This window comes from Cyprinodon tularosa, unplaced genomic scaffold (assembly GCF_016077235.1).
Source record: "Cyprinodon tularosa strain WSP-4 unplaced genomic scaffold, ASM1607723v1 ctg930, whole genome shotgun sequence".
NCBI lineage: Eukaryota > Metazoa > Chordata > Actinopteri > Cyprinodontiformes > Cyprinodontidae > Cyprinodon > Cyprinodon tularosa.
The window spans coordinates 251,257-265,156 of NW_024039708.1; the positions used below are offsets into that span (position 1 = coordinate 251,257).

At 43.3% G+C, this 13,900-nt stretch overlaps 1 protein-coding gene across 1 annotated transcript; it reads right to left on the reverse strand.

Annotated features, from left to right (window-relative positions):
• Positions 1-558: 558 nt before the first annotated feature.
• LOC119776430 (calcipressin-1-like) lies at positions 559-13,548 on the reverse strand. The gene is made up of 4 exons (XM_038274821.1): positions 13,245-13,548; positions 11,417-11,590; positions 3,382-3,541; positions 559-1,490 (listed from the first exon to the last, which is right to left on the reverse strand). Exons 1-4 carry the CDS (start codon positions 13,371-13,373, stop codon positions 1,306-1,308), a joined length of 648 nt encoding a protein of 215 aa, XP_038130749.1. The 5' UTR covers positions 13,374-13,548; the 3' UTR covers positions 559-1,305.
• Positions 13,549-13,900: the final 352 nt, after the last annotated feature.

A 13,900-nucleotide genomic window follows, 5' to 3' on the forward strand; every position in this document is an offset into this window, starting at 1 on the left:
TAATAATATAAAATTGCTTGAAAAAGTGGCTAATATGAAAAATAGGATATATCTTCAACAATAGATAAATTATATTTTTTAAGCAATTTTATATTAACAATAAAGTCCTTCATATATTTCTGTATGTATTTATTCTGTATACCTTTTTAATTATGGCAGGATTGGTCCTTGGTACATTGCGAGATCCGGTTGACTTAACCAAACCTGCTGCCAGGACCGAACCTCCAGCAGCAGCAGAACATTTAGAAACCAACAGATTATTCAGAGAAGGTTCTGGTTCCATTTAGCTCTGGATCCCATTCGCCTCCAAACCGCTTCCTGTTTGAGGCGATTCAAGGTTAGCAAACACACAAACTGCTTCATGGAGAGTCAAACTTTTATTTACTGATGCAGCAGACAAACAGAACCCCCCCCCCCCAGTTAAACATGAAACCATGAGCTAAGCTCCTCTACAGCACGTATGGGTCAGCGTTTACATCAGCATCACTAATGCTGCTCAAACAGAGGAGTAGATTCTCTACAGAGTGGGAGCTCTTCCCTAAATAAACATATCTTTGAGGACAGGTTAGCGCTGAAGGACAAACAGCTACATGTTAGCATATCCAACCCAGATAGGAATAAATCCCCCCCTCCCATTCTGGTGTAATGTGGCGGGCCACCAGAACCGGGCCACCGGAATCGGGTCACTGAGGGAGAAGAACTCCACAGGTGGTGCAGCGGGGGGCGTAGAGCTAGAACTAAAAGGAATATGGCTGCTGACAACCCAGAGGCCTGGCTGGCTGCTGAGGGGGAGGGGGGGGTCAGATTAGACTGGATTGGACCGGATCAGCCTGCTGAGCGATCCATAAATGACGTTAAACTCAAATATAATTGAAGTTCAAATCTGAAGACAAACTGTTTGGGTTCTGGTTCAGCCCGCCTGGACAAGAAGGCCCACCTCTGGACGCCAATTTGGAGCCAAGTCAGCCGCGCTGTAAGCTTTTTCTTTGTTCCTCCTCTCACTGATCCAGGGGGCATGAATACTTATTAAACACCTTTTTTTAAGGTGCTTAAAGGAAACTTTTGTGTTCGGAACACCAGGGGGCAGCAGAAATGAAGCAGCAGGCTAAATGAAGAAGGGGCAGACATGACGTCATCTGATGACTAAACTTGGTCCAATCTACGGTCCAATCAGCAGCCAGCCTCCTGACTCCATCTTGGAAATCAGCCTGCGCTCCCTGATCCGCTCCCTAGAGGGTGCTCTACACCCCCAAACCTCTGAGCTCCTTATCAGGTTAAACTCCGCCCCCTTGCTGGGCGCCCTGTTCACTGCTCCGCCCCTGGCATGAAGTCGGGCCTTCGAGTCTGGACGATCTTTGGCCGGGGGGCGAGGGGCTTCTCCTGCTGGCTGCAGTCGGCAACGGTTGGACCGAGTCCCTGCTCATCCTCGCAGACGTGGACCACGACGCTGGGGGTGGTGGGCGTGGCCGTGTGGAGCTCATACGTCTCTCCTGTGGGCGGCAGAAGAGAAGGTTAGCATTGGGGACGCTACAGAGGACCCCCACTTCATCTGGGAGAAGGTGCAACAGTAGAAACACAGCGGGCCCCTAGGAACACTGCTGGCTTCAAGGGACAATGCGGGCCCCCAGTAACACTGCTGGACCCCAGTAACACTGCAGGACCCCAGGAACACTGCGGGACCCCAGGAACACTGCGGGACCCCAGGAACACTGCGGGACCCCAGGAACACTGCGGGACCCCAAGAACACTGCGGGCCCCAAGAAACACTGAGGGACCCCAGGAACACTGCGGGACCCCAGTAACACTGCTGGCCCCCAGGAACACTGCGGGACCCCAGGAACACTGCGGGACCCCAGGAACACTGCGGGACCCCAGGAACACTGCGGGACCCCAGTAACACTGCTGGCCCCCAGTAACACTGCTGGCCCCCAGTAACACAGCGGGACCCCAGGAACACTGCGGGACCCCAGTAACACTGCGGGACCCCAGTAACACTGCGGGACCCCAGTAACACAGCGGGACCCCAGGAACACTGCGGGCCCCCAGGAACACTGCGGGACCCCAGGAACACTGCGGGACCCCAGGAACACTGCGGGACCCCAAGAACACTGCGGGACCCCAGGAACACTGCGGGACCCCAGGAACACTGCGGGACCCCAGGAACACTGCGGGACCCCAGTAACACTGCTGGCCCCCAGGAACACTGCGGGACCCCAGTAACACTGCTGGCCCCCAGGAACACTGCTGGCCCCCAGGAACACTGCGGGACCCCAGGAACACTGCGGGACCCCAGGAACACTGCGGGACCCCAGGAACACTGCGGGACCCCAAGAACACTGCGGGACCTCAGTAACACTGCGGGACCCCAGGAACACTGCGGGACCCCAAGAACACTGCGGGACCCCAGGAACACTGCGGGACCCCAGGAACACTGCGGGACCCCAGGAACACTGCGGGACCCCAGGAACACTGCTGGCCCCCAGTAACACTGCGGGACCCCAGTAACACTGCTGGCCCCCAGGAACACTGCGGGACCCCAGTAACACTGCTGGCCCCCAGGAACACTGCTGGCCCCCAGGAACACTGCGGGACCCCAGGAACACTGCGGGACCCCAGGAACACTGCGGGACCCCAGGAACACTGCGGGACCCCAAGAACACTGCGGGACCTCAGAAACACTGCGGGACCCCAGGAACACTGCGGGACCCCAAGAACACTGCAGGACCCCAGGAACACCGCGGGCCCCAAGGAACACCGCGGGACCCCAGGAACACCGCGGGACCCCAGTAACACTGCGGGACCCCAGTAACACTGCGGGACCCCAGTAACACAGCGGGACCCCAGTAACACAGCGGGACCCCAGGAACACTGCGGGCCCCCAGGAACACTGCGGGACCCCAAGAACACTGCGGGACCCCAGTAACACTGCGGGACCCCAAGAACACTGCGGGACCCCAGGAACACTGCGGGCCCCCAGGAACACTGCAGGACCCCAGGAACACTGCGGGACCCCAGGGACACAGCGGGTCCTTAGGAACACAGCGGGCCCCTGGAACACAGCAGACCCCAGGGACACCGCCGGCCCCCAGGAACACAGCAGACCCCAGGGACACCACCGGCCCCCAGGAACACAGCAGACCCCAGGGACACCACCGGCCCCCAGGAACACAGCAGACCCCAGGGACACCACCGGCCCCCAGGAACACAGCAGACCCCAGGGACACCGCCGGCCCCCAGAAACACAGCAGACCCCAGGGACACCACTGGCCCCCAGAGATACAGCTGGCCCCCAGGGCCACCACCGGCCCCCAGGAACACAGTAGACCCCTGGAAACACTGTTGGACCCCCAACAACACAGAGGTCCCCCAGTAAGAAGTTACCTGGTCCGATCTTGGAGATGGCGCACAGCAGGTCGTAGTTGATGACGGGGGTAGCGTCGTGGGACTGCTCCCAGCCGACAGGAGGGGAGGCCGGGGGGGAGATCAGGAACTGCTTCTCCGGTTTGGGGGGCTTCAGACGAGGGCTCCCGATGTGGACCGACTACAGGAAACAGGAGGAGAAAAAGCAAAGCTCTGATTGGCTCCAAGTTAATCAGAAAAAAACAGGCTCAGTCATCCTAGTCTGGGTTATTTCATCCTCATTTGGGTTTGATGAAGCCGCTTTGCTTGGAGGCGGACTCTGTTACTATGGCAACTTAATTATCTTCCATCTCCTTTTTACCCGCCGACAACAAACGTCACCCAGATAGTTCAAAGGTCGAACTCTTGTGTGTTTTATTGGATTAAAATGCTGAGGAGAAATTAGATGTTTTGCTTTATTATCATTTATGCAATGATCTGACAACGTTAAAAAAAAGTTTTCATTTAAAAAACAAAAAAAAGATTTTTCATCTATCCAGAACTCCTCCAGTGGAAAAGTCTTTATCAGAGAATATTTTGCTATCAGATTATTGATTGAAAAATAATCAATTTGCAAAGTAATTTTCATCAGCAGTCCTAAAAGGAGGTGAAGATGCTGAGAATCTGGAACGTTCTCCACCTGAACTAAACACCCAGAAAACCTAGTTTCCACCCAGTGGTTCAGTCCGGTTTAACTTTTTGGGAGTTTCCATTGTCAAACTGAGCCATAAAACCAAACCTGAACTCAACCTTAATGTTCCTACCTGTGAGGCGTGGGCGTAGGTTAGCATAGCGACCATAGGGACATGTCTCTACCAACATGTCGGACCTACTAGTATTAAATGTGAACAACATGTTTCTAATTTCCAGCTGTAGTCGTTGCAGCTTCTTTTCCTCCCTCAGCTCCTCTGCCTGGTAGCTGCAGCTGCTCTTTCCTTTCCTCCCACGCAGCAGCGCATGGAACTGAACTGTTCTGTTTATCTCTCTGATTCTTCTGCCTTAAGTTCCTCCTCCTCTCTTTCTGACTGGTTGTTTTCTGGTCTGTCTGCTTGGAGAGCGAAATAAAACAAATGACGCTAGAATACGGTGGTTACCAAAGTTAATATTAGGCTAGGAAACTAGTCCCAATTAAAACACTAAATATAATCTAGACTAAAACAGGCGAAAGCTTCTGACTGCAGTTCTGTAAAGAAGCAGGAAACAGTTTGGATTTGATGAACTTAAGAAATGAAAGAAACCAACGTTAGGATTTATTTATTAAACTAAATATTGTGAGTCAGACAGGAGTTCATTAAACTGCTGTTAAAATGAACAAAGACTGTAAACTATCAACATTTCTGATTCCCTTTAACAATATTTCTGTTTTCATTCTGACGGCAGTTCAGGTGGAAATAACAGCTTTTATTTCTTTTATAGAACATAATGTTACCCAGAGGTTAACAGAGTGTTAATGAAAACAACAATAAATGCTGAAAATAATAAAAAATAAAAGTCAATAAATTAGTTCATGTGCTAAAATATATCTATTTTTTTTTATTTTAATGTATAATATTTGATAGAAAAAAATAAAAAAACATCAAAATAAATTATTTACATTATTAAATGTTTGAAACCCGAGTAGATTTCTTCCATCCAATCAGATCGTTGCAGGATGGTGAGACGCAAAGTACTGCGGTAAAATTAGCAGAAAAATAAGTGGAGAAACCAGCCTGAAAACAACATTATGCTACTCTAAGAAAGGTTTTTCTGTTTTCCCTCTAAAGAAGATATTTTATTGTTTTGTGGTTTTGAACTGCTGGCGTTTTGCAAAGCAACCGGACTCTTTATTGATGGTTTGTGTGCTTGGATTAAACGGGATTGTTGATTAGACACTGAACTGGAAAAACAATCTAGAAATAAGTAAAATTTCCTTAAATTAAGTGTATTTATTCTTAATTTCAGTAGGTAAATGAGATTATTTGCCAGTGGAATGAGTATTTTGACACTTAAAATAAGATAATTAGATAAAAATGCACTTGAAATGAGACAATGCAATTGTATTTTCTTATTCTAAGTGTAAATTCTCTTGTTCCATTGGCAAAATTGATCTTTTACCTCCTCAATCCAAGAACAAATGCACTTATTTTAAGAAAAAAAATGACTTATTTTTTCCAGTGAAGATGGTGAGCCACCCTGTGGACACAGTGTGAACTGTGCATGAGCCAGGATTGCTCCCCCTGCTGGATGTTTAATGCTTTACATCTGAACTGGTGGGATCTTTTCACCTTCCACCAGAACCAGTGGATCCAGGCGTAACATTGGACTGATCAAACAGAGAAAAAAATCTGAAAGGAAGAGACTTTATTCTGTGGAATACAGACTTTTGCTGAATATTTTGAGTTTTGTAACATTTCAACTGTATTTTATTTTCTTGAGCATGCACCATTATACTGTATTAATGCAGTCTTATTCATTGTTTGGTTCCAAATGCTAAAATAAACTAAAAGAGTTGAAATAAATAGAACTAAACTCATTAATAAAAGAGTTGAAAAGAGAAATACCTTGAACTGAAAATTAAAATAGCTAAAGGTTGCAACTTATATTGATAGGATCCAAAAGGAACTTAATATAACTAAAGGCGTTTAACACAAAAAGGGATTTATTCCACAATAAATGTTGAATGTCAGTCATTGTCTTTTATCCATATGTTCAATAAGAAGCCGGCATTTAAACTTTACTCCTTGGTCTGTGTCTCTTATTTATCTAAAATTTGATCTTACTGCTCTTAATCCAGTCTAGGGTTCTGATCCTGGTCTGCACTAGCCTCGTGAGACCATCCTGATCTGGCGAGCTTTCAAGGTTTCACTCGCAGATCAGTCTGGAGACTCTCCGTTGAAGAAAATTTGGAGCCGTTCACCAAACGAACGTCCAATCAGCGTTGGCTTTGAGGCGGGTTGAGGTGTGACGCAACGAGAAGCGCGACAGTTCAGTCTAAAGAACATGGCGGCTTCAGCCGATGAAACTAGCGTTAGCGTGGCTATCGAGCAAGTTTTATGGGCATTACAGAGTATTTGTTCACTGAAAGAAGAGCAAAACACTGCTCTGGAGGCTTTTCTCAGAGGAAAAGATGTTTTTGCTCTTCTCCCGACTGGTTTCGGCAAGAGTTTGATCTATCAATTGGCTCCTCTTCGTCGTCACTCTGTTAGTACATCATATGCTTTGTTGATCAGATTGGTTTATTTGGCCCGTCTATCACCAACATAGGCCAATCAGCTAACCAGGATTTTCCCCCTTCCTAAAATTACTTCAACGGAAGGTTTCCAGATGGATATGAGGAGCAAATCCATCTGGCGGAGTCAGGTTAGGTCAGCAGAACTTTATCGTTCTATAGTGACCCTTGGAGGTGCTATAATAACACGAGAAGGATGAAGATCTGCTTTTTTTGTTTTCTACATAATAGTTTATGTAATTGATTATACTTCTAGAAATAGAATAAAGACAAACAGAGGAACTCTATTTACACTGATTCTATTTTTCTATTTTTCCACACAGTCTATAAGTAAAACAGTTTAAACATTAATGTCTGGTAAATAATGCTTGAATCTGGCTGTTTATTTAGGATATTATTACATTACAGATAAGATAGTGTTATATTGTCTTTATAATTGTTAAAAGTGATTTTATATTTGAATAAACTTAGGCTCATTCTCAGTGTTTTAAAATAGACATAAGAAAATATTTAAACAGCAGCAATATACGACGATGATAAAAGGTTGTGTTTCATTTAATCCTTTACTATTAAAAACCCTCTTCTATACAGGGTTCCTACAGCATAATGCAGTTCAATTCAAGACTTTTTAAGACTTTTTAATGCCACTTGAAATAAAAATTTAACACCAAATTCACAAGAAAAACCTGCTTGCGACAACTTTACCCAAAGGTTTATTTTAACATAAACTATGCACTAATGTTTCAAATTTTGAAAAGCTTCCCATACAGGAAGAAAGCTAAAAAATTTGCTCCGCATATCCATCTGGAAACCTTCCGTTGAAGTAATTTTAGGAAGGGGGAAAATCCTGGTTAGCTGATTGGCCTATGTTGGGGATAGACGGGCCAAATAAACCAATCAGATCAACGAAGCATATGACGTACTAACAGAGCGACGACGAAGAGGAGCCAATTGATAGATCAAACTCTTGCCGAAACCAGTCGGGAGAAGAGCAAAAACATCTTTTCCTCTGAGAAAAGCCTCCAGAGCAGTGTTTTGCTCTTCTTTCAGTGAAGAAATACTCTGTAATTCCCATAAAACTTGCTCGATAGCCACGCTAACGCTAGTTTCATCGGCTGAAGCCGCCATGTTCTTTAGACTGAACTGTCGCGCTTCTCGTTGCGTCACACCTCAACCCGCCTCAAAGCCAACGCTGATTGGACGTTCGTTTGGTGAACGGCTCCAAATTTTCTTTAACGGAGAGTCTCCAGACTGATTATCGAGTGAAACCTTGAAAGCTCGCGAGATCAGGATGGTCTCTCAAGGCTACTGGTTTTAGCCATGGAGGAAACTCTTGGCTGGAGACAATTTTGGTTACATTTACACTTGCTCATATTTTCCAGACAAAAAGTTAATGTTGCATCTCCCAAATGCCCCGGCAGCAACAACGCCTTATTGGTTCCGCTATCGGGACGGAACCAATAATGGCGAGCCGTTATTATTATTTTGTTTATTAAAAAAAATACATGTCAATTTTAACATTTTATTTAGATTACAAAAATAAATCATAATAAAAATAATCCTATTTATGATGTTTTAAAAATGAAGACCTACAAAAGACTGATTTAAGACATTTTAATAACAATTAAGGCCTTAGTTTTATTTTGAAGAATTCAATGCCTTTTAAGACTTTTTAAGGACACGCGGGAACCCTGTTTATAATAGAAATATTAATGATTGAAGGAAACAGATATAATGTTGAATGATCTTGGTATAATTCCTGCTCTAAGTGCGTCGCTCTGTCGGCTAAAGACGCATTTTAGTGGCTCTATACTCCAGTTAATGATTAATCAATTACTAAATTAGTTTATTATTTAAATAATCGATTAATCTGATTAATTGTTTCAGCCATAGATCAAATACATGAAATGGGCGACACAGAGTAACTACAGCCCAGATGAACAGCTTATAGTGAAGTTAATATTTGAAATGCTCAGTGTCGGCTCCTCTTATAGTTCCAGTGCTCATTTAAACACATTTATTTATCGTCCCTGAATGTATTATTTGGCATGATACAGAGAGAGCATAGAGATAAAACAATAAGAGCGAGTTTACCTCTATTCTATATCTTCAAAAGAAAACAGGATAAATCACATATAACAGACATATTTAGTAGGGATGCAGGATATTGGGATTTTGGCCGATATCCGATATGCCGATATTTTAAAACTCATGTAGCCGATAACCGATATCGATACCGATGTTAAAGCTGGACAAAAATAAGTAGTCATTGAAAATAGCAGTTTTGTTATCCATTTCTGACACTTTGAAAAATAATATACTCAAATATATTTTCATATGCTGATATCAAATAGATTTTTAAAAACGCGGTATCGATCTATTTTACTTTCAAAATCTGGTGAAATTTCATCGTTCTGTTACAAACTCTCGTGATATTTTGCAAATTCTTGTGAGATTTTGTTAGTAAAATAGATCGATACCGCGTCAATATATCAACATATAAAAATATGGCAACATTTTGTGAATTTTCGGGGGATTTCGTAGCATAACGATGACATATAGCAATATTTCATTAGTAAAAGAGATTGATATGGTGTTTTTAAATGGCAATATATCAGCATATGAAGATATTGGGATATTTTGATGGATCAATATTTTTTCCCTCGTCTTTAGAAGTTTTTAAGTCTGTAAAAAAGAAGTTTTTGAGGAAGAAGAAGAAGTAGTATTTATTTTTTTTTTTTAGACTTTAGAAACTCAGAAGCTGATCAAATATCGGGTTAAATATCGGTGGGGTGGCCGATGTCCGATATTCAGTTTTAAGGCCGATACCGATAGGGGGCCGATTATATCGTGCATCCCTAATATTTAGACTATATTGGGTTAAATATTTACCTTCTGTCTCAGTCGCTGGTAAGTTTAAATGCAAACCTTTTCAAAGTGGAAAAAAGTCCTAATTCCACATTGATCAGAGCCAGAGATGCTTTAAACATTGATAAACAGCATCTAGTGAGTGTAGAGCTAATAAGATTTATATTAATGCTGCTGTTCTCTTTAAACTAAATGTGTCCTGATGCTCACATTAAACACAGAGAAATGAATATTTTAGCAAAGGACCAATGACATCAGACCAATGACATCAGACCAATAGTGTCCCTACCAAAGCTGGAATCAAACCTACACCCTTGATCCAAAAAATAACGGTTTGGTTCAGTTAGGGTGGAGATAGAGAGGCCTAAAAGAGCCACCTACTGGCAGAGAAACGCGGATCGCACCCCTCAGTGGGAAAAAGGCAGAAAAAAGATGTAAGTTGGGTCATCCACCGTCTGAAGGCCAGGAAAGCTTTTAAGTAAAAAAAAAAATCTATCACCTGTCAACTCTATCCAGAATAATAAAAAACTTTCATTTTCATCTGGTTTAATTTTGTAAAATCTTCTTTAAAGAACCTTTGGCTATCCACTTATTCATTGAAAAAATAATTAATCGATTTGCAAAATAATTGTTAGCAGCAGCCCTAAAAGGAGCTGAAGATTAGGGATGGGGATCGAAACCCGGTTCTATCAAGGACCCGGTTCCACTTTTTTCAAAACCCGAAAATCAATAACGTTTGGGTTTATCGATACCACTATCGAGTCTGGTCGTTTTTTTTTTCTCCCGGAGGTCCTGTAACATAATTGTGTGTCCCTCGACTCCTCCTCCTCCTGCTGCTGCCGCCGCACCGCAGTCGGCCCGTCTTCATCATCCACTCAGAGTACCGCTGGTAAACGCGCACACAGACTTTGCAGCTTGTCCGGTCAGTTAAAAATATTAATTGTGAAATCCGTCTTGTAATCGGAAGCATACAAGCTAGTTAGCTTGAAAAGTAAATAAAGTTTCAGACGTGCTGCGTGATGATGCGTTCAGATTGGCTCAGTAAAACGACAATTAGGTTATCATGATGCGTTCAAGTGTAACGTAAAGAAAACGGGAAATTGAGTTTTTGGCGAGAAACATGAGTAATACAGTTGTATATTGCTCTAATTATTTTAGAATATATAATTAAACTACTGATGCCAACGTTTATTAAAAATTACATTTAATTTAAAATACAATTATTTATTCGCTAAATATTTTCCTAATCACTAAAAACATGATGAAAAGTGACAGTAGACAATACATTAACCCACAATTGTGAAAATGTATATATTTTTTTAAACCAAAAGAAGACATTTCTTCAAATAATTTTTTCCCCACTTCCTTTCTGTCTGTTAAAACATTTTGTCGCATCGTCTTTCCACCAAATAACAGAAAAGTATCGATAGTGGCATCGATAAAGAATTGGATCGATAATGAGTATCGATATCAATAAATAATAACGATCCCCATCCCTACTGAAGATGCTGAGAATCTGGTTTGTTCTTGACCTGATCTTAACACCCTGAAAGCCTAGTTTCCACTGAGTGGTTCGGTCCGGTTTAACATTTTCAGAGTGTTTTTATTGTCAAACGGAGCCGTAAACCAGAACACAGCGTTTATGTTCCTACCTCTGAGGCCGCTCCAAAGAATAATGATTGTTTCAGCTAGAGTGGATATACTGGCCTAACAGGTCCTTGGATTGTCCAAAATACCCAAACTGCACCACCGGCATAAAAAAAGATGTAAGCTGGGTCATTAAGCATCTGAGGTCAAGGAAAGCTTTTCTGTTTAAGGCTGAAACAAATTATCGTGATTAATCAATTATTGAAATAGAGCAGGAGTTATACAAAGATTGTCAAAAATATGTAAACATTTTAGGGATGGAGGAAAGATCTCGGCCAGCATGAGGTGCGTCACCTGCGGAAAGTAGAGTCTGATCTCGGTTCCGTTGAAGTCGGTTCTGTGGAGTCTGAGCCGGGCCTCGGCCGCCGCGGCAGCATCGCTGAAGCTGATTCGGACCCGTCTGAAGGACCGGAAGTACTGGAACTGGACCTCTGGGTCAAATGAGCGGAACAGGGTCTCAAAGCTGGCCTGGGAAAAAAAAAGCAGAAGGGGACGATGAGAGGACCAGAGGAGGGAGAAGGTTGGATGGAACCAAAGCAGAGCGTGTTCCTATTTCTGCGATGTTCTAGCTAGAAGGACTCCGCCTACCCGATCCGTACCGCTAGCACTATCCCTACCATCCGCTCATTTGCACTAACAGATATACACCAGGGTCGCCCTCCATTTTATTTAGCAAAAACAAAACTAAATTTAGTTTTTCCCTTTCCGTTTTATCACTCATCTGTTCCCGATCTGTACAGGAAGTGGGATGCTACGCTCCTTCCAGGAGCTAACTTTATCAGCTTTGGATTTAAACATAAATCTAGTCTTTTTGAGTTCTATGTTTTCCTTTCATGTTAGGATTATGGTATATAGTGCGTAAAGAAAGAAACAAGTAGAATGCAGATAAACGTGGTTTAATCTTACTTTGCAGGTCTGCTCTGAGCATGTCCCATGATGATGTCACAGAAGCTGTTTAACAGACTAATGTAAAAAGCATCAAACTGTCTCATAAAATCATTAAAATATTTTAAAACATGTGAATTAGCATTCTTTAGTGACTGAAGTAAAGAAATTAGTACTTTTAGTACCATACTTATGGGAGATTCTACCCTCTCACCACTAGGGGTGGCTAGAGAAAGACATTTTAGAAAATGCATCAAAAATACAATACAATAAACAATTTATTAATTTTTTATGAAAGTTTTGTGTAATTGGATTATTTTTAGGCCTAATTAACACAGGTTCATGGAATTTACATTGTCATGGCAACGTTAAACGCTAAAATGGGGTATCCTGCCCACGGCAGCAGACTGGTAAATTTCCAGCTAAAGGACAGAAACGAGGAGGAAATGAGGCACAGAAAGGCCTTTCGTCCGCTAATGGCAGACTTTATCAACAAAACTAAACAAGATCCAAATCCTCTCAATTACACTGATTGATCTAAGATAATGAAAAAACACTGCTTCTGGTTAGAGAGTTCATAAAATACTAAATATTATGACTTTATTCTAGTAACATTACAATTTTATTGTGATGATATTATGACTTTATCTTTGTAATATTACGACTTTATTCTCATAATGTTAAGACTTTATTCTCGTAATGATATGACTTTAGTCTCATAGTTTTATCACTTTATTAATGTAATGTTGTGATTCTTGTAAAATTATGACTTTATTTCCGTAAGATTACAACTTTATTCTCATAATTCTATGACTATTCTCATTGCGACTTTATTCTTGTAATGATATGACTGTATTCTAATAATAAAAACTATTTAATAATCTCTAGCCTGGCCCTAATCCTCAGTTGTAGTTAAATGTGTTGTCTTGTCAGTTTAGAGGCCCCCTGCCTGACTTTGCCCAGGGCCCCAAACTACCTAAATCCGCCCCTGGTTACAGTAATATTGTGGAGTTTAATTAATTAATTTATTTATTAATTAGCGCCTATATTCACCTGAAGTCTATCTGACAATAAAGTAGTAAATCTACCCAGTCCTCTCCAGTCCTCTCAGTCCTCTCCAGTCATCCCAGTCCTCTCCAGTCCTCCCAGTCCTCCCAGTCCTCTCAGTCCTCTCCAGTCATCCCAGTCCTCTCCAGTCCTCCCAGTCCTCCGGACATGCTGGGATGTCTCTGCTTACCTTCAGGCTGCTGATGGTGAACAGATCCTCTGGAACCTTCCAGGCGATCAGGGCGTTGAGCAGATCTGTGACCTGAACATCTACAGCCACCTCCTCCTCCTCCTCCTCAGCAGCCCGCTGCACCTCCATGTTCGGGAGGAACCGGAAGCAGCTCCGACCGGAGCCAAGGACCTCTAACCGACCTGAGTCCTTCCTTCTTCCCGCGCGGAGGAACCGGAGCTGCGGGGTCCAAATGGGCCCAGGAGCGTCTGGAGGCTGCTGGGAGTGACAGCTGCTCACAGGATAAAGGACGTGACGCCGCTCCGCGTCTGCTGCTGAGGGCACGGTGCCGGAGACAGCGCCCCCACTGGCCTGGAGGAGAACTGCTGCGTTCCATCCAGAGGGAAAACGGCTTGAAGGAGGAGATCCAGAAGATCAGACCTACTGGAAAATAAAGAAAAGGAGGAGATCAGGACCACTGGAAAAATAAAGAAAAGGAGGAGATCAGGGTCACTGGAAAAATAAAGAAAAGGAGGAGATCAGGGCCACTGGAAAAATAAAGAAAAGGAGGAGATCAGACCCACTGGAAAAATAAAGAAAGGGAGGAGATCAGACCCACTGGAGAATAAAGAAAAGGAGGAGATCAGGGCCACTGGAAAAATAAAGAAAAGGAGGAG

What these genes read in the sequence shown, in the direction of transcription:
- LOC119776430 (XM_038274821.1), bottom strand. Translation starts at nt 13,373, where the DNA reads ATGGAGGTGCAGCGGGCTGCTGAGGAGGAGGAGGAGGAGGTGGCTGTA. An exon ending in TCAGACTCTACTTTCCGCAG is followed by an intron (nt 3,542 to 11,416) that starts GTGACGCACCTC and finishes TGTTTCCTGTAG; the next exon opens with TCGGTCCACATCGGGAGCCC. An exon ending in CATCTCCAAGATCGGACCAG is followed by an intron (nt 1,491 to 3,381) that starts GTAACTTCTTAC and finishes TGCCGCCCACAG; the next exon opens with GAGAGACGTATGAGCTCCAC.